We start from the raw sequence: 20,692 nt of genomic DNA, 5'->3' as shown, positions 1-20,692 counted from the left end.
AGCTGCAGAAAAGGCTGTTTTTGTCTCACTCCTCTGAGCCTGTAATAACCACTTTCCGATGTTCTCTCTTTCTGCAGGAGAAGGGGAAAGCTGACTGGAGCATCGATCACTGTGAGTACTCTGCACAAACCAACCCTGCGTTTTTTTTTGTTTCACGCCGTACTCTGCTATTGTTACACATCTCTTTTCTGCCTCTTACTTTGAGCGCGTGGTAAGAAACAAAGAGGAACGCGATCAAGGCAACGCTCCTTCTCGCTTTCGCTCTACAAAAACTCCGTTTCTTTTAAAGTGAAAATGTCTGCTTTCACTTCACCACGAGGCACTAATGTCTTTTAAAGCTTCAATTTATACGTTCGCTTCATTCGGGGGAAAATATTACGAGTGAGCCCAAAAAAATCCTTTCATTTCAGCTCTAATATTCATGTCTTGATCAATGAATCCTGGGTCTGCCCGGGGGCCTCCTCCTAGCTTCCTATGAAGAATAGCAGTCGCTGATGTTTGAGCCCAGCTGTGTTCTATTTACCATGTCATGTGAGGAAGATGTCAAATAATTTGGTTTGTCAAAGGATTTATTCTGATTCTTAAGGTCCTTATCTGATCTGCAGTGTCTAGGACAAACTGGGGAGGAATCTCTGTGGACCATGATGTTTGCTGATGATACAGTGTTTTGTAGTTTAAAGGGAATGTGCTGCATGGGAGGGTTGTAAGCAGGAGTTAAGAGTCCAGTGAGGACGAGTGAAGGTGTGGAAATCATCTCGAGTAATGGACATGATAGGAGGTGAAGAAGAGAGTGCAGGTAGGGTGTGGCGACAGGAGTCAGAGTGAGGGGAGAAGAAGATGATGGTGAGGTTGTCAGACAAGAGCAGAAATGAGAGGGAAATATGGAGTTGGAGACAAAATTAGGGAGATGGTTTGGAGTTGTGGAGCGGAGAGACGGTAGACTGATGGAGGTGAAGAAGAAGAGGGTGCCAACCAATGATGTTCATGGATGGAGGGACGTGAAGGGGTGTGACTGCAGGGGAAGCATGGCAAAGCTAGGATAAACTGTTACATTCCAGAATCCATGAGCATGAAAAGCTAGTGGAGCTGTAGTGTCCTGTTGCTGAAGGAGAAGAATTGTGTTTCAGTTGTGTTAAAAGATGAACTTTGGATGGTGGCGACTACTGTTTCGCCAGTTGCACCACATAAAATGGAAAAAATATATTTTTAATTTATTCAAATTTTGGGGGCTTTGCTTATAAATCCAAACTTTTATTCATTCTTGATTTAAAAAAAAAAATATTTTCCCACAAACAGAACGTTGAAATAGACGATCCTTCCTTCAAATTTAGTTGTGGCCAAAGCCGTCATTCATTTGTGTTGAATTGAAGCGACAACGCGACTGCACACGTTCATTGTTAACAATTATGATTAGTGACGACTAACAAACAACACACCATGCATCATTCATGAGCCGGGCCGGACCAAGGTATCATTATTCATCTCATGCCTCTGAAAAGACAAACACAAGTGGAGAATTACACTTGTCGAGGGAGTAATTATTCAGCTGTCCATCATCTTTAACACCCGCAGGAATAAGTGTGTGTGTGTGTGTGTGTGTGTGTGTGTGTGTGTGTGTGTGTGTGTGTGTGTGTGTGTGTGTGTGTGTGTGTGTGTGTGTGTGTGTGTGTGTGTGTGTGTGTGTGTGTGTGTGTGTGTGTGTGTGTGTGTGTGTGTGTGTGTGTGTGTGTGTGTGTGTGTGTGTGTGTGTGTGTGTGTGTGTGTGTGTGTGTGTGTGTGTGTGTGTGTGTGTGTGTGTGTGTGTGTGTGTGTGTGTGTGTGTGTGTGTGTGTGTGTGTGTGTGTGTGTGTGTGTGTGTGTGTGTGTGTGTGTGTTGATGGGCGCGAGGACTCCAGGGCTGATGGAAGCTCCTGCCATAATAAAGTACATGAGAGGTCAAAGAAGAGAAAAGGGAAATAAGAAAAAAAAATCCGCACATCTCAGTGAGCTTCTATAATGAACAAAGAGTGAAAACTAGGTGCTGATGGTCTTGTCAATGGGCCGGGGTCAGAGGTTCAGTATCTTGGCGGCATGAATAAAATCCATATATACGGCGCACTGGGGTATTTTAAGTGCGTTTTTAAGTCCGACAAATACAGTACCTGAATCTGGGTCACCCATTTTTTTAAATGAAGATGATCCCATAATGATTCGATGTACGATATCGAAGCTGAGAGCTTGTTTACGTTGACCCCACATGGATCAGTTGACGGCATATTCCCCGAATGACATCATCAAGGCGCGTCTCAGAACCCCGCTGAGTCCAATACTGCACTGAATTTGCTTCACCTTTACAGGTATTTAGCATTTAAGTTCAACAGAACCGACATCGCACTAGATATCCAGAACCCTATCCAGTTCCCGTCCCTAGCCGGGTCTTGGCTCTTGTTCTTGACAGCCAATTGGTGAGCAGCTTTGCCACAGCAGCAATGATTCCGGGCTTGACTGACTCCTATTTGACAGGTGACTTCCTCCGCGTGCATTAAGCCCATTACCATGTCTTGTCTTCACGTCGCGGCTAAACCGCCGCCTCCCTCCGTTTGTTCTCCGCATCGTGATTCACAAGAGGCTTTTACTATTCAGCATTGCATCACATAGTTTTATTATCTCTTTATCTAAGGGTGTTTCATTTCCCCCCAGTCGTATGATGATGCGGAGGAAAGTAGTTTCCCTAGTGATGATTGCTTTTCCGTCAATGTGCTCACTTGCTCTTGACAATGCGGCCTCAGATGAAAAACGCTCTTGGTGGCGCGTCTCTCCGCGCGGCTGCTCGCTTGTCGTGCCAGAACAAACGGGCGGGATGTATCGCGCAGGTGAATCTGAGGATCGAACCTTAACCCTGGTCATAACTGTCCTGCTTGATATTTTAGAAGGAGGAAGTCCAATTCTGAATTGGTTTTCCAGCGCTGAGCTGTGGTAATATTTCCCTCTCTCAGGAACCTCTTGCATGACGGGGACTGTGCAGGCTTGGGTCCGCCCCAGGGCTTCCTCCCAGCTCCTTCCAACTCCCTATGGAAATGTCCAGGAGGCACCTGAGCAGGGGTGGGAATTGAAGTTCCACTGCCAGCCAAAAGGACTGAAGAATAAGTCTTAAATCTAGCTCAGATTTTGTGACTGTAGTCTTATAAAATAAAGAGCAAACAGGGAATTACTTATTACTTATTTATTACTTATTTACAGAATCTTCATAAAATGAAAACATATACATTATATATATTATATATTTAGAGAATAATATAGTATATATATAATATTTTAAAAATATATATGTAATTTTTTCATTTTATGAAGACTGTAAATATAAATTGTAACAGCACTATTTTTTTCTCCACTTTATTTTGTGTTTTTCAGGGTGGCAGAAATATTGTTACATTAGATTATTTTTTTGGCCTAATATTTAACATTTAATTCAACATAACACTACAGTCACAAAATTTTCTCTTTATAAAATAAAGAGAAAATAGGGAATTACTTATTACTTATTTATTACTTTATTACTTATTTACAGAATCTTCATAAAATGAAAAAAAACATATATTATATATATGAAATAATATAATATATAAAATGTATTTAAAATAATAATAATATATACTGTACTGTAATATATATATTATATATTTTTTTCATTTTATGAAGATTCTGAATATAAATTATAACAGCACTATTTTTTTCTCCACTTTATTTTGTGTTTTTCAGGGGGGCAGAAATATTGTTACATTAGATTATTTTTTGGCCTAATATTTAACATTTAATTCAACATTTCAGTGTAACTATAGAAGGGTTCTGTAAATTTGGGTCATTTTTACTTTTGATCTGACTTCATTTGGGCCACATGAACAGAGGGAAAGGGTCGTATGCTTGGGTTAGGGTTCAAGGTTAGAGGGTCAGGGCTTGTTTTGAGCTTTAAGCCTGTCATGAATGACCTAGCCAATTTCCCTGCAAGGGAAACTCCAACACACAGGTCGTGACCAAAGGCGAGAGGAGCATAAAATACATAAATATTTCTGGCAAAGTGAAGAAAAGTGGTGAAAAATGACTTCACACGGAATCATTTATTTCACAAGACACGTGCGACAGTTCAGATCATTTCCATCTCATTGAGACAAATTAAAGGTCAGGGGTCAAAGACGCCGGGGGCGAGCGGAGGCTGTGATCCAACAGACCAACAAATGAATCACGGGTGCAAGCTCTCGCCATGAGGCTCCTGTAATGCGAGCGTTTCATTCCCGCAGTCATTCTGCTGTCCAACCATCCAAGCTGCGTCAAGCAAGTCACTGATTCACAATGAAGACACACCATTTGTGTTGGGAGGTGAGGCGCGTCTCCACTGGCTCTGACTCACGATATCTGTCCCGTGTCATCCGAGGACAGATGCTCCCCTCCTACTCTGTGTGTGTGTGTGTAATGATTTCCCTCTGGAGACTAATTATGCTCTGCCTGTTTGCATGCTAAAGTGGATCAAATGTCAGAGTCAGGCACCGCAATTCATATTCTTGTTTTGCTCCACTTTGTCTCCGACGATCGTGGCAAGAGCTCGCCGGGGTTGTCAACTTCCCTTGGTTCCCCCCAGTTGTTTCATCAGCTTCATCCTGCAACGTTTCTGCAATCCAAACAGTGCAGAGCTCTTCCCAGCGCAGACCTGGTGGAGGTGATATTGGCCCAGTTTCATCACACCCTGTGTCGCCCGAGTGCGCTACTTCCGGATATCCGAGGTTAGACCTACATTTACGATGTAATAACCACCTCAGCAATATTCTTTTTTAAAATGTTCATTAGCGTTGCGTTTGTTGTTTCGGGAATTAAGAAAAGTCAGTCACGGATTTCCAAAAGTGAAGGGCATTTCTTTATTGAGGATGTGGGTCGATGTGTCCCTGAGCAAGGCACTTGACTCCAGATGGTTTAGCTACTGTCGTGCTTGTGAATGATGACGCCCCTCTTCAACAGCAACCTGTCTCAGGAACCCATCCCTGGTCTTAGTACATGAGCATTACCTTAGTGTCCGAGCAGGTTGACTGGAGTGTTGAGTTAAGAGCAACTTTGTAGGATAGTGGGACACATCGTTGGCCAACAAAGTGTGTCAGATGGAGGTCAAGTCCAAGGACTGTGCCACAGTCGACACCAGCGTGGAAGACTTTCCTTACTCTGTCCACGCCTCTGGATACTGAACACATGTATGCGTCCATAGAACACTTTCCCAATCCCCGTCGAGATCCATTCCGTAGGGCTCCGGAATGGATCAGGAGTAAACGATGCTTGTTTTGTTAGCATCTCATGTATTCATATTGGGTTTAAGAGGATGCTGGTGGCTAGATGAAGCAGGGGGAAGACAGTTTCCCTCAAAAGTCTGAGATGTGAACACTAACAACCTGGATTTTGGCGGGGGACTTGATCCTTCCTTGAGAGCCGCACCTTGTCCCGACAAACCCATCGAGTGCTGGACCCGCGACCGTCATCCAGCAAGGGACGACTTCCTTGAAACTCACTTCTAAGTGGGTCAGAAACCAACTACTCTGCGTGTAGCTCCTCCGGCCGAGTAGAAAAAAAAAGGACATAGCCCGAGGTAAGAGACTGAACAGCAGGGGGCGAATCGGACTCCTACCACCCGAGACAAAGTCTGTAGTGTGAAGAGAGACGTTTTCATTTGTGACACCCGACGCTTAAATGGAAAAAAAGAGGCTTTGATAGTAATGTCTGTGGCACAACCCAAGTATCTCAACACAGCATCAAAGTTTGGTCCCACCACCTCCAAGTCTGAAATCTCACGTGATCACCCTTAGTGGCACAAAGAGGAAGCATCACAGCTGGAAAAAAACAACATGAAAGTTCAATTGGGACTAGTTTCACTTTCAACACACCTCAGACCACAGCCTTATTTTTAGGATGATCTTAAAATAAACAAGAATCTTCTGCCTGACTTCCAAGGTCATATAATATCTCAATTATTACCCTTCTATACGAGGGTAGGTAACCACCGCAGATGACGGGGAGATGACCGGACTGGTGTCTGGAGTTTATTGAAGGTGATGTGTGCAGTTTCACTCCGGTCAAACTGCAGTTTTGTTGGACTCTTTAAAGGATGTGTTGAGAACAACACGCTGCTGTGGCGGTTGAAAGATCTTTATTTTGAGCAAGAGCCGCGGATGCTAGCAGTAGAAGAGTTGAAATGTCACCATTTCTTTTGTCGTTCCAAATGATGCGAGTCACAGCCATGCCTTCCACTCTTCCCACTTTCCGCTCGGTGGCTCCCTGCACCTCTTGTCAAAACACAAACGCGCGGCGCCGTACGTTCCGCCTGATCTCATTGAGAAATTCAATATCGCCAATTTATCTCTGCAAGCGGGACGGCGATTAATTCCGTCCTGAGTGTTTAATTCATGAACCTGTGCCGGCTGCTGATCGCTGTTTGTTGCCACCACGAATTAAACAACGGAAAGAGGCAGCGAGTCAGGCAGCCCCGGTGCTTCATTTGGATTATAATTGGGCCAGAATGAGACGGGACGTGGTTGGCAGAGTGAGCCTGGCTAATGAGCAGCAAATGACTCTTGCTCCCAAAGTAGAGGAGGCAGGACGTCGGGATGAGCAAGGTGACGGAGAGAGAGACTCGTCCACAGTCATGCTCAAGTCAACTCTGGCCTTTATATCATAATAAGGTGCCGAGCTTTTGAGCCAACCCTTCCATCCCTAACGGCGAATATATTCACATAACTAATAGTTGTTCCATCAGGTTTGGGGCAAGAATTCGGGGCTCCGGTGTCACAACAATGCGGAGGAATTGATAAATAGTTCCTATAAATAGCCGCAGAGTAGGAATGTATTCCGCCCTCAAACATTTTCTGCTGCGTCGAGAGCACGCGGCTTACCTGTCACGCCGTGTAAAAATAGCAGCACGGGAGGAAAAAGTATAAATCTTATGTCAGTCGGGGATTTGGAAAAATCTGGTATGTGACAGATGTGCCAAGTAAGGCTTCTAAACACTTCACTGCAGACATTCAAAGGACACCGTCGAACTGCTGCAGCATGAAAGCTTGGAGACAGCAGTTCAAATAAAGGGGGTAAAGGACTTGCTGTTCAGCTGTGTCATCCCTGCGTTTGACTTTCCAACACCGCGAGTTCTGTGAGGTTATTAACGTACCGTATTTTATGGAGTTTTAGTCAAAGCCTCACAGGTCCTGCGACTTGTACTCAGGTGTGACTTGTATATATTGGAATATATGAGCTCACTTAAATGTTTCAACATCGTAAAACTGAACACGATTTTTTGGGTGTCTTTAAATAGCAAAACAAATCCGGAGCGAAACATAACCAAATGACAGCTGACGCTGTTTGTGGAAATAAAGTTCCCGTGTACAGCCCAGGCACCTGATGTGACAGGGATACTTCTCATGAAGTAGGCACTGGAGTCAAAACCAACCGGTGTCCTGCAGTTGTGAATCCACAGCTCTTCTGACTCGCAGTGAAAATCATGAGTAGCACCTGTTGGCAACCGTGCTAGCCTCCGAGAAGTGATGGGTGGATGAGGTTTCATGAAACACAGGGTCATTTTCAGAGGCCAATAGATGGCGCTTTTGCTTTCGAAATGATGTGAGGTTTCATTGAATTTAAGTCCAAACACTTTACAGCAGACAGTGCCATCCGGTGGCCTCTGAAAACAGGACACTGTTTCATGAAACCTACCTGTCGCTAGTCCTTGGTCGTGGCTATTGCACCGTGCTACTGTCCTTAGTTGAAGACTTGCACCACTTAGTTCTCTTAACTTTGTGCAACTATAAACGTCGCATGCTCCTGTTGATTCTCGTCTTTATCATTTTACTTTGCTCTCTATTGAAATATTATTTCTAAACATTCTGGAACTTTGACTACACTACATTAATGTTGAAACAGAAGCAGACTGAATAAGCTGTTTTTTATGTTTTTGTAGCTTTGAGTTGTGATTTTTTTTTTTTTAGCAGTTTTATTCATGAAAGATGTGGAAGTGCCATAAAAATCCTTTTTTTTTTTTTTGACATCTTAGTTCAGAGGAAACTGTAAATTTGACCACGGAGGCTTCAATGATGAGCAGCGATTACACATCTCTGCATATTCCTCATGCGCAACAGTCATTCGTCAGCGCTGAAACTGGTGAAAAACTACCCTCGTCTCCTCATAAATCTCTATGAAATGTGATTTCATTAAACTGCGGCGCAATAAAGATCAGCAAGCGGAAAGTTCATCGAGGACTTAATCAAAAAATATTAAACGGAAACGGGTTTTGTTCAAACCGGCCCCGCCCTCTCGCGGAGACGGCGACAAAATGAGAATATCCCCAAGTGCTGTTATGCTTTGCCCCATAAATCAAGCGCTTTTTTTTTTCGCTCGGCGGGGATTCGCAATTTGACTGGGCCAGAAATGATGGCGCTTCTCTCCATTGCACTTTTAATTCGGGGGTCAGAAATTTCATGCTGGGATAAGTTTTCCAAGAGCGAAGTGGGGAAGTCAAGCGGCCTGCTTGTTGGTGGCAGCGGTGGAAGCTCGACTTGCTGAAGGGCTTCAGGAGGGCAAACGGCCTCCCGCGGGAGCAGAGGCTCAAACAGCCGGTGGAACTCAGGCAGGTGGAGGGCGACTTCACGCTACAGTCAGTTGTTAAATTTAACATGAAAGCACTTAGAAGGCTTCGTTCCATTAGCGCGCTAATGATCTTTTATCATTTTCACAAAGCTATTTTCAGCCTTTAAAGAATCAAACAACAAAGTGATTCAGACCCATTTATAACTCTTGTCATTCTTTTATTCAAACGTATCTAATCATATGCTCCTCGGATGAAACGTTGTCACTGCGCTGAAACTAGAAAACCTGACTGTCACTTCGAAGTTGCTGCTACTCTGCTGCTCTTGGTATTATTTGTAACCCGCGGTCTGTTCATGAATAAAGTGTTGAGTTTCCTGTGTGTCACACACAGTTCCAAAAGTGGTTAGCAACATTAGCAATTGATGCTAATTTCAACAAATTCTAGGTGGCGCAGTGAAGGACTCCCACCACTAGTGGGCAGTGTTATTTGCTTCTGTATGTGAGGCTGTGTACCGGACGGGGAAGGTGTACAAAACAAAAAGGTAAATATAAAATGTCAAACCAAACAATCCAGGGAAAACGTTCCCTCGTATCCCAGCAACTCGTCCCTTTGTGACCAGGAAAGCACTTGAAACAAAGCAGATGATTATTTTTATTTCACCTGCACCATGCAATATCTGTCTTTGAAATGTTGTTGATAGCAACGAGCTTTGTGGGACAGCAGGTGGCAGCAGGAATTCACTTGAACGACAACAGCAGCTCCTTCTGCCCTACGGTGTACAACAGGAATTAATGACTCTAGTGGAGCTCTAGATTCATGGATTAGAAAATGATGGAAAGTCAAAGGTTCCCACTTGCAAGTGTCAAATGACTGAGTCCCACAGATCCCAGTGAGTCCCAGTGATTCAGGGGGAGGCGAGTGAGGCTCTTCGGTCCTCATAGAGGGGGTCACTGATGGCACTGAAATGTTCGCAGGAGTCTGTGTGTTAGCGGGTGGTTGTCTGCCCATCTAGCTGTCCAGGGTGTCCCCCGCCTCGCGCTCCATGCAGCGGGAGAAGGACTCCAGATGTGAGTTGCACATTACCCACAAACCATTTAGCACAAATGAAGTGTGCTTCCTGCGTGGGCAGCATTAGCGCAGAAAGTGTATTCAGCACCGTGCAAGTAGCAGGATGGGGCCACTTCAGGTGTCTAACTCACAATTAACAAAATGAGTTTTTTCCCGAAATGATCTTCTGCGAAGTGACTTCAATGACTTAATGGACTACAGATTGTGGCTCTGCTGTTATTTACATTTGTGCAACATCATTAAAGCTGTGATGTGCGTTGCGCGGCATCTGTGCCGCAGCTCTCCTCGGCTCCATTCTTCACCGTCAGAGTTTTACAACCTCAGCCATCAGCGGCAGACGGCTTTATGAGGTGAGAACCAAAATGATTGCTTTTGAATTTAGATGATATGCCTCTGTGCTCGGCTCCCTATTTTGGGTCGATCTCTCTCTGCTCCCGTTCATGCCCTCTTTCCCGCCTCACTGTGCACCCGCGCTTTCAAACGCCTGCTGGAGGCTCAGGTTGACTCATAGGAATTTTAACCACACTTCTCCTGGGCTTATTTGTCAGGCGATATGTTATGGGTTATGAAATAGCTCTCCCCCTCAAATAAACTGAAACGGACCAAGTTCAGTCGAGTCAACCAGCGCACCATGAAGCTCTCTGGTTCTTCTACTGTCACCGACTTTCTTGGTCCAACTCTGTCACCCCACACCAAACCTTCTAGCCTCCAAACGTCCCCAAATGGGCTCTGTCCCCCTGGTGCTGCTCGCACATCAGCAGGGGCAGTTGCAACGGGGTGGAAACTAAAGATTGATCGTTGAGCTGTTGCTGAAGGGAAGGGCACTGGGAGCTCTAAATACAGGGGTCAGTGCTCACTCAAAACATGTTCACCATCTATAGTCATTTGCTTGTCTGAGAGAACTTTCCTCTCAGAAAGAAATTGCTACCACTTGTTTGTTTTTGGGAATTTTCGGGATCATCATTGACCCTTCCCTGTATCAGCCCATGGCACCTTCAGCATCATGGTGAAGCACGAGCAACACTTTTATTCCGAAGCTGTCGGTGAAGTGCGTCCACTGTTGAGCTCATTTCATGAGGTACTAAAAAAGCCAGGTGAGGGAAAGTTTTCTTTCAAGAGCAGAACCTCATGGAGGCCCACACCGTACCCCCTTACCTTTTTCAGGTGTTGGATAGCTGCCTATGGATATATGCCGAAGGAGGGGAAATATGATCCAAGCCCTCTCTCCACATAGCCAGCTATTTCTAGAACCCGAGAAATATCTCTTTGTTTGCAACTTTTATTTATACGCCAATGGAGAATTCGCCCTTCAGCGTTCTGCTTTAACGTCTAAGTCCCTCAATATGTGATGAAATGACGTGGAAAATTGTACCCATGTGTTACCTTCACTGATCACATGCTTCTTTGAGTTCTTTAAGTTGCTGTTCACCAATATATCCACCAGGGGGAGCAGCCCAGACTCAGAAGTTTACGACAAAATCCAAAAACAAACTTGGTGACATTAGTCGAAGTATTGATAACGTACCTCTTGGACAAAAGAGGAAACGGAGGCAACGTTGTAGGAGGCGGTGGTCCCACATTTTGGGTCGTAACAGCAACACCGCCCCCCATGGTTTCCAGTGGTACTGCTCCGCTTGGTTCATATCTGTAAGCTTTGTTGAAACCCACAGAAATATGGAGGAAATGAACGCAGAACATGGCTCCGTCCGAATCCGGATCTGGATCCGTACGTAACATTCCGCAATAATGGGCCACGGGGGTCAAAATAAATTTGCATCAACAAAATAACATCCAGCTTTTACACTTAAAAATGAAAATATCCAGAGATCTGATGCTGCTGTCTCCCGAGACACAAGAGGGACGAAGACACAGTTCTGTGTGGTGTATTGTAAATGAAAGCGGCTTATCCATCCGCGACTCTGACACTCTCACAAAGAGGACTCACGCGCTCCTCAGAAGGGAGGGACGTCTCCCCCGGTGCAAATATTGTCTTTGTAGCGCTCAAACAAAGGATGGCATCCATTACAGGTGAGATGAATGAGACCCGCGCCGAAATGGCTTAAGTGCAGACGCACCTTGCCAGGATCTAGCAAGATGAAAATGATTTCCAAAATGTTTAATGTGACAGTTGTTATTTTGTCTGTAATCTCCCTGAATATGACAAGCAATTACCATTGTCCAGGCTTTGGCAGCCCCGAGCGAGCGGGTGCTGCCAGGATTCTGCGGCTGAGGATAGGCTTTTAACATTCAATATGCAATTTGAGATTCGTCTGAAGCTCTTTGTCCGGATTTGCTCATTCTTGTCGGTGACAATTTGGCACATAAAAGCCACCCAGCAGATGTGTAAGTCATTGTTATTCATGATTTGAAAATATATATATATTGCACATACCATGAAGACGTCTCCAGAAATAACTCCCTGGACCAAAGGGAATGTCTGATGGAAGCTAACTCCTGATATTCTGTTTTAGAGCTGCATTTTTTTTTTTTTGCAAAGTATGATCCATGAGGCCTTTAACTTTCTAGTAGATTACATTGAATTTTATTTTTTTATTTTTTATTTATGGAAAGGAGACCATCAGTGATGTCGTCATTCTAGTTAGTAGTGTAACCTACTGGATATTTTCTGCAGTAAGAGGCGATAATGCTGCTTTTCTTCTGGAGTGAAGACTAAAAAGTTTAGCCTCAGTTTCCCACAACATCATGGTTCCTTCAGAAGTTCACTGAAGACTCTCAATCTGGCCTTTTATGGATGATGGCGAGCGTCTGCTGACATCCCAGGGAGTGATGTGGTTTCACGAAACAGTGTTTTCAGAGGCTGCCAGATGGCACTGTCTCACCCAGCTACTTAGGGCAAGAGGCGGTGGAATCACTCCCCCTACAGAGGTTTCAATAAACCTGTTTATTCTCCGACTGTGGGAGGAAACCAGAGTTGGTACCATGAATTTAGTACTCTAATAGGGTTTGACCTGGAGTAGAACCCGATCAGTCACCAGCCTGCATGATGTCACCAAACCATTACAGACTTGTCAGACTTGTCTCACTTGACTTTAGCTTGGAAGAGACATTTAAATGAAACATTGACTCTGTTGTCTGACATTCTCGTGTCATAAGAGACATAATTGTCTTGAAAACAAAGCTTCCGGACCAAACCGCGATACGAGTTGTGGGGACCGATTCCCGCATCAAACTCATCCCCTCCTTTAAAACTTTCATCCCCCCTTTTGTTCACTCCATTTTTGCAGTTGACGTGAGTCGGCTCAACGTGGCATTTGCTTGTGACTTGTCAATGGTCGAGTGGTTAGCGAGCGGCGCCGCTAGGCCCTAGATCTTAAGATGTGATGCATGGAACTGATGAAAGAGCAGCGTTTGTCTCTCTCTAGAATCTGAGGATGAATTAAATAATGGGTTAAAAAGTTTGGTCATGCAAGGAAAAAGAGGGCTCCACTGGGGGTCTATCTGTACGTATCCTGTCGCATTAGAAATGTAGTCCCCGCCCCTTTTTTTAATGGTAAAAACCACTGTTCGGGTATGTTTTCGGGCACTTGCCTTCTTGGACTCGACAAATCCAAACAACTGAGTGACTGAGCTTAGCTTCTTCTTCTTTTAAGGACCCAGAAGAACCTTGGATTAAGATTACCCCGCCTGGGATTATCACATGAGTGGATGTCACATCCATATGGCAAGGCCAGGAACTCATGCTGGCCATAGATGGACACCACGATGGGTCCAAAACAACGCGACAACGAATGAAAAACCTCAAAAAAAATCCTGTAAATTCATTCACATTTACATCTTGTGCTTATTATTTTCTGGCCCCTGAAACACACGGAGCTGTGCACTAAACAACGACAATTTAGGCAGGAGGTTTTTTTTGTTTCCGCACAATTTCCCCACTAAAACGGCTCCTCCCGGCTAATGGCGAAGACAAGGAGGGGAAGCAATCAAATGGGAGAATGAAATCTTCCCGCGGTCGGAACATCTCTCTCGGAGGACAGATTGGCTCTCAACGTCTTCCCGGGGAAACGCGTTTCATATTCAAACCGAAAATAATGGTGCAAGGTGTGCAAATGGCATGTGTGATAGAGGCAGCAGATTCGCAGGTGTGCGGCGTCCAGACCCTGGAGGACAGGATGTTCAGCCTAAATGGATCGGCCGCTGAAGCCCAGACTGTGGGTGGTGGGGTCCTGAATTAGCTGGGTGTCTCTGGTTAAGGACCTCAGCGTGGAGAAAATGGGAAAAGACTCTGAGATCTCCAGTGAAATTTCATCTTGCTTCAGCAGCGGAGGCAGCAAGAACGGTGTGAAATCAGATGGAGCCGGCTGTGGCTAGCATGGTTCCGGAATGAGCTGTCTTGCAGTGGAATAAGTGATAATTCAGCTGTCACGCCGCGAGTGGAGGCAATGATAACAAATATCTGCGATGGCAGAGCGAGGTGGAAGACGGATCAAAGCCGTCGGCCTGCTGTTGCTTCCTCAAAACACTAATTAAAGAAACAATGGTGTCAGATTCACACGCACCTGCCAGCCAAGTCTTCGCGGGTCGCCTTGAACCTGAATCCGCCGCCGCCTCATCGTCATTCTGGTGCGGTTTAAGAAAAGAATCGCCTGAAAATATGTTTTTTAAATGCATAGCGGCTTCAAAGAGTCCTCCAGAAACATGATGTTAAAGCTGCATGGTGAATTCAAGGGCAGACTTTTGAGGTTTCTCTCTTAAACTTTGACCAAAACTGCATCCAGATCTGTAAGTTGGCTTCAGTTCAGATCTGGACGATCCGCAGCGCCTCGGTGGTGCGCAGGTGCTGTTTAAATCTGAGGTCCTCAAAAGGGAGGCCAAGTGCACGGCAGCCAAGCTTGAGGAAGGTTGAGGTCAGTCCGAGCCAAGTGGTCTGTATTAGTTTCACACACTAGGTAGTGTAACAACATGGTAACAAGCTGGAGAGGTGTGTGGTGTGATGGGCAGGTGGGAAGTGGGCACAGGAACCCAAGGAACCGGATATGAGACTGGTAGATATGGAGTTGCATCTTGTTCTTTCCCTCATGATGAGAGTAGCTTGCGATGGAAATGGAGAGGTTTGGAGTCTTGACAAACCCTGTCAGTCAAGTTCATTGTCTTGGATGAGTCGCCAGAATCTTGCCAGTGGACTAAAATGTCACGTTTCTTGTTTTCTTCTTTTTTAATCCAGCAGCCTGAGCTTCTACTTTATTTCCAAATTCACGTGTTGGGATCATGACCTCATGCTGTCCCACCCTCCCTCCACAGTTGGCTCCCTGTAACCGCTCTTTATGTCGTCGCGTGAAGACTGGTAACCAGTTTTCAGGCTGTAAAACGGGTCTGTTGTTAACGGCAGAAGGGATTTGAATCCACCTGGAAGAGATCAAATGTTTATATTAACGCCACAAGACGAGAGGCGCTACACGCATGGCAGGTCAAACTTCATGCAGAAGCAACTGTAAAATGACTGAATAACAGCAACCAACCATCAGTGGAGGATCTTCTGCCTGACCTTCGACCTCCCCTGGTTTGCGCCAAAAAGACTGGGCTTCATGATAGCATCCGTACTTTAGCGCTGCAAATGAATTTGCCCAGAGGAACGTGGCGATGCGCTGAGCTGTGAAAACTCATGTAATAGCTTTGGCCATCTTATTTATTAGTTTGTTTTAGACCTAAAAGATTGTGTTAGTCTTGCGGCGCCATTTTTCATCAGGGATCACAGGCAAATCTGCATCTAAATCTATACATACTTGTATGTTCTCTGAATATAATCTCCTCATTTTGGCCGGCGTCTCACAGGTTTAGCTTCGCGTCGCGGCCTGTGACCTGTTATCGCTTGTCTGTAATTGAGGCCGTTTGTTTTTACATGATATGAAGCATGTCTTCCTTTTTGCTGGCAGTGGCCACATCCATGTTGTTTTGGAAGATTGAAAATCGCCGTTGAAGCAAAGAATTATTCCATGAAGGTTTTTGTTGGGCAAAAAGTTGCAAAATATACATAATAATATAATAACTAATACACTTTTTTATTGTCATTTTAATGCACTGTCCCTCTCTTGTCTGCTGTCCTCTGCTGATAATTACTAAAAACAATAACAATAAAATCATGTTTTCCAACACAAAAATAAATAAATAAATAAATTAGAAAAAAAAAAATACTGTCAATATTTTCTTTCAGCACCGACACTTGAACGCATATAAAAAACACAATAGACAAACATGAAAAAAATGTAATATACTTTCTCCACAGTCCTTTTCTATTAAACAGTCCTTTTCTATTAAATAACCCATTTATAACAGTTATAAATGGAAATAAAAACAAAGAAAACCATTAAAGCGCAATTGTTCAGCAGTATAATTACCAAATATAATATAATAATATAGTTTCCTTTGCAGTTCTTGGCATTTCTTTGTTCTCCTTACGCATCACTCTCATAATACAATGGAACATGCTATTATGCTCGTGTTATTATTCCCTTTCAACAGTAATTAAAACGATGGCGTGCGCTGCAATTACCTCGTACTTTTTAATGATTGTTGAACCATCATGCATCGCTCCGCCGGTGACGCTCCGCCGGTGAAGCCTTCAGTCCGCTGGGCTGTGATCGTGTCGGGCATGTTTCGCCTCTCAATCTCCGCTCTGCGTTGATGTCTAATGGATTTGGTCGGCAGCATTCTGTGGTCCGATCTGGAGGTGAAACCCCCCCAAGGCACCTTAAAGACTCTGAAGTTTATGGCGCACCTGACAGGCGGCGAATGAGCGACGGCTCGCTCTGTGCCGAAAGGGAACTTCAGCTCTATTCACTGGAAAGTACTTTTGAGCCTGCCGGCCGCCATGGCGGTAAAAAGTTGCCAAGCTTTATGGCGGTGAGGGCGCGCCTCTCGCCCCGAGTAGTTGGGACAGGCTGCCTTGTTGTTCGTGGTAGGAGAAGCGACGACATCAATCACCTTTATGAGTTTAATTCAGACCATTGTTTCAGGCCAAATGCAGAATATTAATGGAGGCATCTCCTTCTTTGGAAAGAAATCGAGATGGATTGTTGCAAAAAAATCGGATGCTCCACATATAAAGTGTCAGACGACATGATGCAGACGACACCTTTGTCTGGTGCAGTGAGTCAACAACTCCAGTAAAAGGAGTGTGAATAGTGAACACAAACGCCCAAAGAAACCCATGTTTTAGGTTTGATAAAAACTGTAAAGGGTTGACTATAACAAAAGATCATCCGGGATGAAGAGGCGATGGTGAAGCGGCCATAATTGTTCATCTCGCCAGGCTTTTTTTGTGGGTCAATATTCCGGGGCGACCTGCTACCTCCCTCTTGTCCCAAAAGTTTTCTTCCTCTGGGGGCTCTTTACGTACAAAAATGTAGCCGTCCCTTTCCAACAATGTTACTGTCACAGATCACTTGCTTTGTGTTGGTGTTGCTGTTCACCGATTTATCCACCAGGGGAGCAGCTCAGAGTCAAGCCTTTATCACAGTGACACACTCCAAAACAAACATGGCGACTGTGGAAGACGTATTGATAACGTTGTAGGAGGCTGTGGTTGGGGAGGCTGCTAAATATATCGTGACTGAGGGACTGTTCTTTTTCATTAGAGCCATGTATCAGGCAGTAACAGCAACACTGCCCCCCATGGTTTCCGGTGGTACTGCTCCCTTTGGTCCGTTAGTTTTGTGGAAACTTGCTGACGTAATGAACGTAGCACAGGGACCGTATCAGGTGTGCAACATTGCGAGTAACTGGGCCTTTATCGACATTATTCGACTCCCACTACTATTTATTTTTGTTTACATTTTGGTTGGTGGGAAATGCTAATTTGGAAGCTAACAATGATGAAAAACATTGTAATAAAGTCCTGCAATTTCATGACAGATTTCCTGATATCGAAGACCATATTTGGTTGTTAAAGATACCGAACATAGCAACTACAGGGAAGTGCTGAGGGTGATTTACGGAGCAGTATTTGTCAGTAACAGCTGTTCATACCTGTGTACGTACTGGCATGGCAGCTTTAAAGGTGTTTGTGTTCCTGTCGAAAATATGGTTTGTGTGAATTAATTATCACCTGGTTGTGTTTAGGTGATGCGTTGACGGTAGAGGAATTGTTGGAGGCTGTTATTCCAGCGTCACGTTGGAGACGCAGATGTGTTTGCTGCGTGAATTGTGGATGTTCTATACTTGACTATGGATTCGCGAAGTTGCCTACACGTACAGGCTTTTTTTGCATCTTCATTTTAAGTGTAAGCAGCATGAAATGCAGAGCCGGAGGGTCGAGGTGGGCGTGTAGATGGAGTTGCGTCTCTCGCTGAGGCGAACTGGCCTCGCCGGGGCTAAACTCTGACACCCAGGTTTAGTGCACGTCTTGTGCCAACTCATACTTGGCTTATAGGCGTGAAGCTGTGCCAAGACTCGCTGGGTAGGCCAGTGTAGGTGTCCTCACACCAGGACCTTTCTTCACATCAGGAGCCGAGCCAGACGCCAGCCACTCGTCGCCGGCGGCTACCGCTGAAGCTGTGACACATTGAACCGGCAGGAAGCGCAACCCTCACAGCTCTCTGTAATCTTCAACCTGAACATTGATCTGCAAAGAAAGTAAATCTCATTTAGACCTGCACACACTGTCAGCCCTCTTAAAATTCCACCTGTGAGCGATTTCAGCCTTTCACCCAGCCAAGTTTCGCAGCTACTTTGCATTTGAATTCCACTTCCGACTAAATCAGAACATGCATTTTACGTATATTCTGTGAGGCTGTTTAAGTTTAGTGCAGAACAATGACATGATAATGAAACACAATTAAAGGCTAGATTTTCATGAAAGCTTTCACCAGTGTCGAAACCTCACCTGAGACCAGAGCGTGCAGAGAGCAAGTCCAAGACTTCAGGGCCTGAGACTCTGCTGCTGAGCACCGAAGATATTCAGTTCAGATCTGACTACTGGTCTCATCTCCCTCATTGGTCTCAGTCTTGACTACAACATTGGCTTCTACTGTTGCAGTGCATCATGGGTATAAGTGGGAGTGGCTCTGACCAGCAATGTTACAGCGCTCATTCAATGGTTCTTATATTGAACTCACGTTCAAGTTTCTCACACCCCAATGACGACAGTGGGCCACATAAACCAACATGGCCGACCAACTTTGACGCCCCGACCAGGAGTTTGAGACTTTTGCAGGCATTTATATATAGAACCAGAGAGAGAACCGGTGGATTCCTTTATTGTGGCTGTCAACTGACACTGAGAAGTGGCTTCCGAACTCTTCCATTTTGTCGCCGCGACTCGACCCGAGACTTTTGGTTTGCTCCTCCTCACAAATATTGAGTTATGGTACATCATCCCTCCCGCCCTCTTGATGGCACCACTGAGTAGCTGCTTCAGTGGTTTGATGCAGAGAGACACCGCAGGTCTTTCCTTCCTCCTAGTGAGATTTCCTTTCACCTACTGTTCAAGAGGCGGCCATGTTGAAATGTCTCGCTGGCGATATAAAGCAGTTGCCTTGAATGCAGGATGATAAATCTGATCAAAAAATGTAACCTACACAAAGACTCTGGTGAAAACAGGTTTCAGGCAAACAAGGTGGACAGACAACATCTGCGCCACACATGGGTCAGTTGTGTTAAAACAGTGTCTAAAAAAGTGTGTTAAAGTGTCACCCGTATATGAGTGCTTTCGGAATAGTCCGAAATGTATCTTGGTTTCTGAGCGCAGATGTTTTAGAATTGTTTGTCCTTAATCTGGACATTTAGAGATTGTAGTTTCACCTGTTAATTCTTGTCCTTTATTCTTAAAAAAAAGAAACGCCTGCTTCCCAATGAAACCCGTCTTTGGCACCGCGACAGCGAAATGACAATGAAGTCATACAGCATTTGCTCTGCAATATTAAACCCAACAGCAGCCGCTCTCTCTGTGTTTATGCATGGCGGGTTTCCATCCGTGGATAAAACTATGCTTAAGTTGATGGATGCTATTTGTCTTGGCAAGCAATCATACCTGCACCATTATTTTTTTTTTGGTCGCCTTCATTCTCTTTCCCTCCTCCCTCAATTCAGAGATGTCAGTTAGTGTGATAAGTGATATTTATAGCCCCGACGGCAGCTGCGAGAGCATGCACAGCGTAGCAAGACCACCGTCAACAACACACAAGCGTCTGGGAATTGGGACTTTGTTTTCATTAATTGCTTTTGTCGGCTTTTATTTCGAGTCGCTCCGATTTTTAAAAAAACATTTTCACTTGTGAGTTGGAGCTTGAAGGACGGCTAGTTTACTGTTAGCAGGAAGACATCGTGATTGTCGAAATCGAGCAGCGGCGAGGATTCCGCGGAGGTCACAGCACAACGACGCAATCATGAAACATGATGGAAGCTGATGGATCGGTTGTGATGACGGTCAAAACCTGGGCGGCGGGGGTCTAATGGTGATGGTGGCCGGACTTCCTGCCGGCCCGCAATGACCGCTAGATTACGGCTAAACACCTGAAGCATCCAGAGATGCTGGAGAAATTCAGGCTCAAGAGAGAAAAGGCTTCTTGTGGAGGAGAGAGAATTTTGATTTGGGGAGAGTCAAGAGGACGGAGAGGAAGTCGGAAGGCGACCAAGGAGCGATGGCCGTAACGCGGATGAAATGCAAATGATTTTGTACGTTCAACTAATGAAACTGAGAAAACTGAGACCTCCGATGAAGGTAGTGTCGAAGAATATGTGGTCGCTATAGGAAGGGATTGAACAAAACGGAAGTCGTTATAAGCAAGTTGATAGTATTTACAGAAGTATGAAAGTTGTTTTCGAAAGTGTCGAAACCTCACCTGAGACCAGAGCGTGCAGACAGCAAGTCCAAGACTTCAGGGCCTGAGACTTTGCTGCTGAGCGCGGAAGATATTCAGTTCAGATCTGACTACTGGTCTCGCCCCCCTCATTGGTCTCAGTCTTGACTACAACACTGGCTTCTACTGTTGCAGTGCATCATGGGTATAAGTGGGAGTGGCTCTGACCAGCAATGTTACAGCGCTCATTCAATGGTTCTTGTATTGAACTCACGTTCAA

At 44.9% G+C, this 20,692-nt stretch overlaps 1 protein-coding gene across 2 annotated transcripts in view; it reads left to right on the top strand.

Annotated features, from left to right (window-relative positions):
* The window catches only part of fstl4 (follistatin-like 4), a 159,928-nt gene that overhangs the window by 18,208 nt on the left and 121,028 nt on the right, over positions 1 to 20,692 (top strand). For both annotated transcript variants that reach the window (XM_053846544.1, XM_053846543.1), the window contains exon 3: positions 78 to 111. In XM_053846544.1, coding sequence (XP_053702519.1) covers positions 78 to 111 — 34 coding nt within the window. The remainder of the gene's footprint in view (positions 1 to 77; positions 112 to 20,692) is intronic.

This window comes from Synchiropus splendidus, chromosome 17 (assembly GCF_027744825.2).
Source record: "Synchiropus splendidus isolate RoL2022-P1 chromosome 17, RoL_Sspl_1.0, whole genome shotgun sequence".
NCBI lineage: Eukaryota > Metazoa > Chordata > Actinopteri > Syngnathiformes > Callionymidae > Synchiropus > Synchiropus splendidus.
Note: the sequence above shows the minus strand (reverse complement) of the source record. Positions and strands in the feature narration are given on the sequence as shown.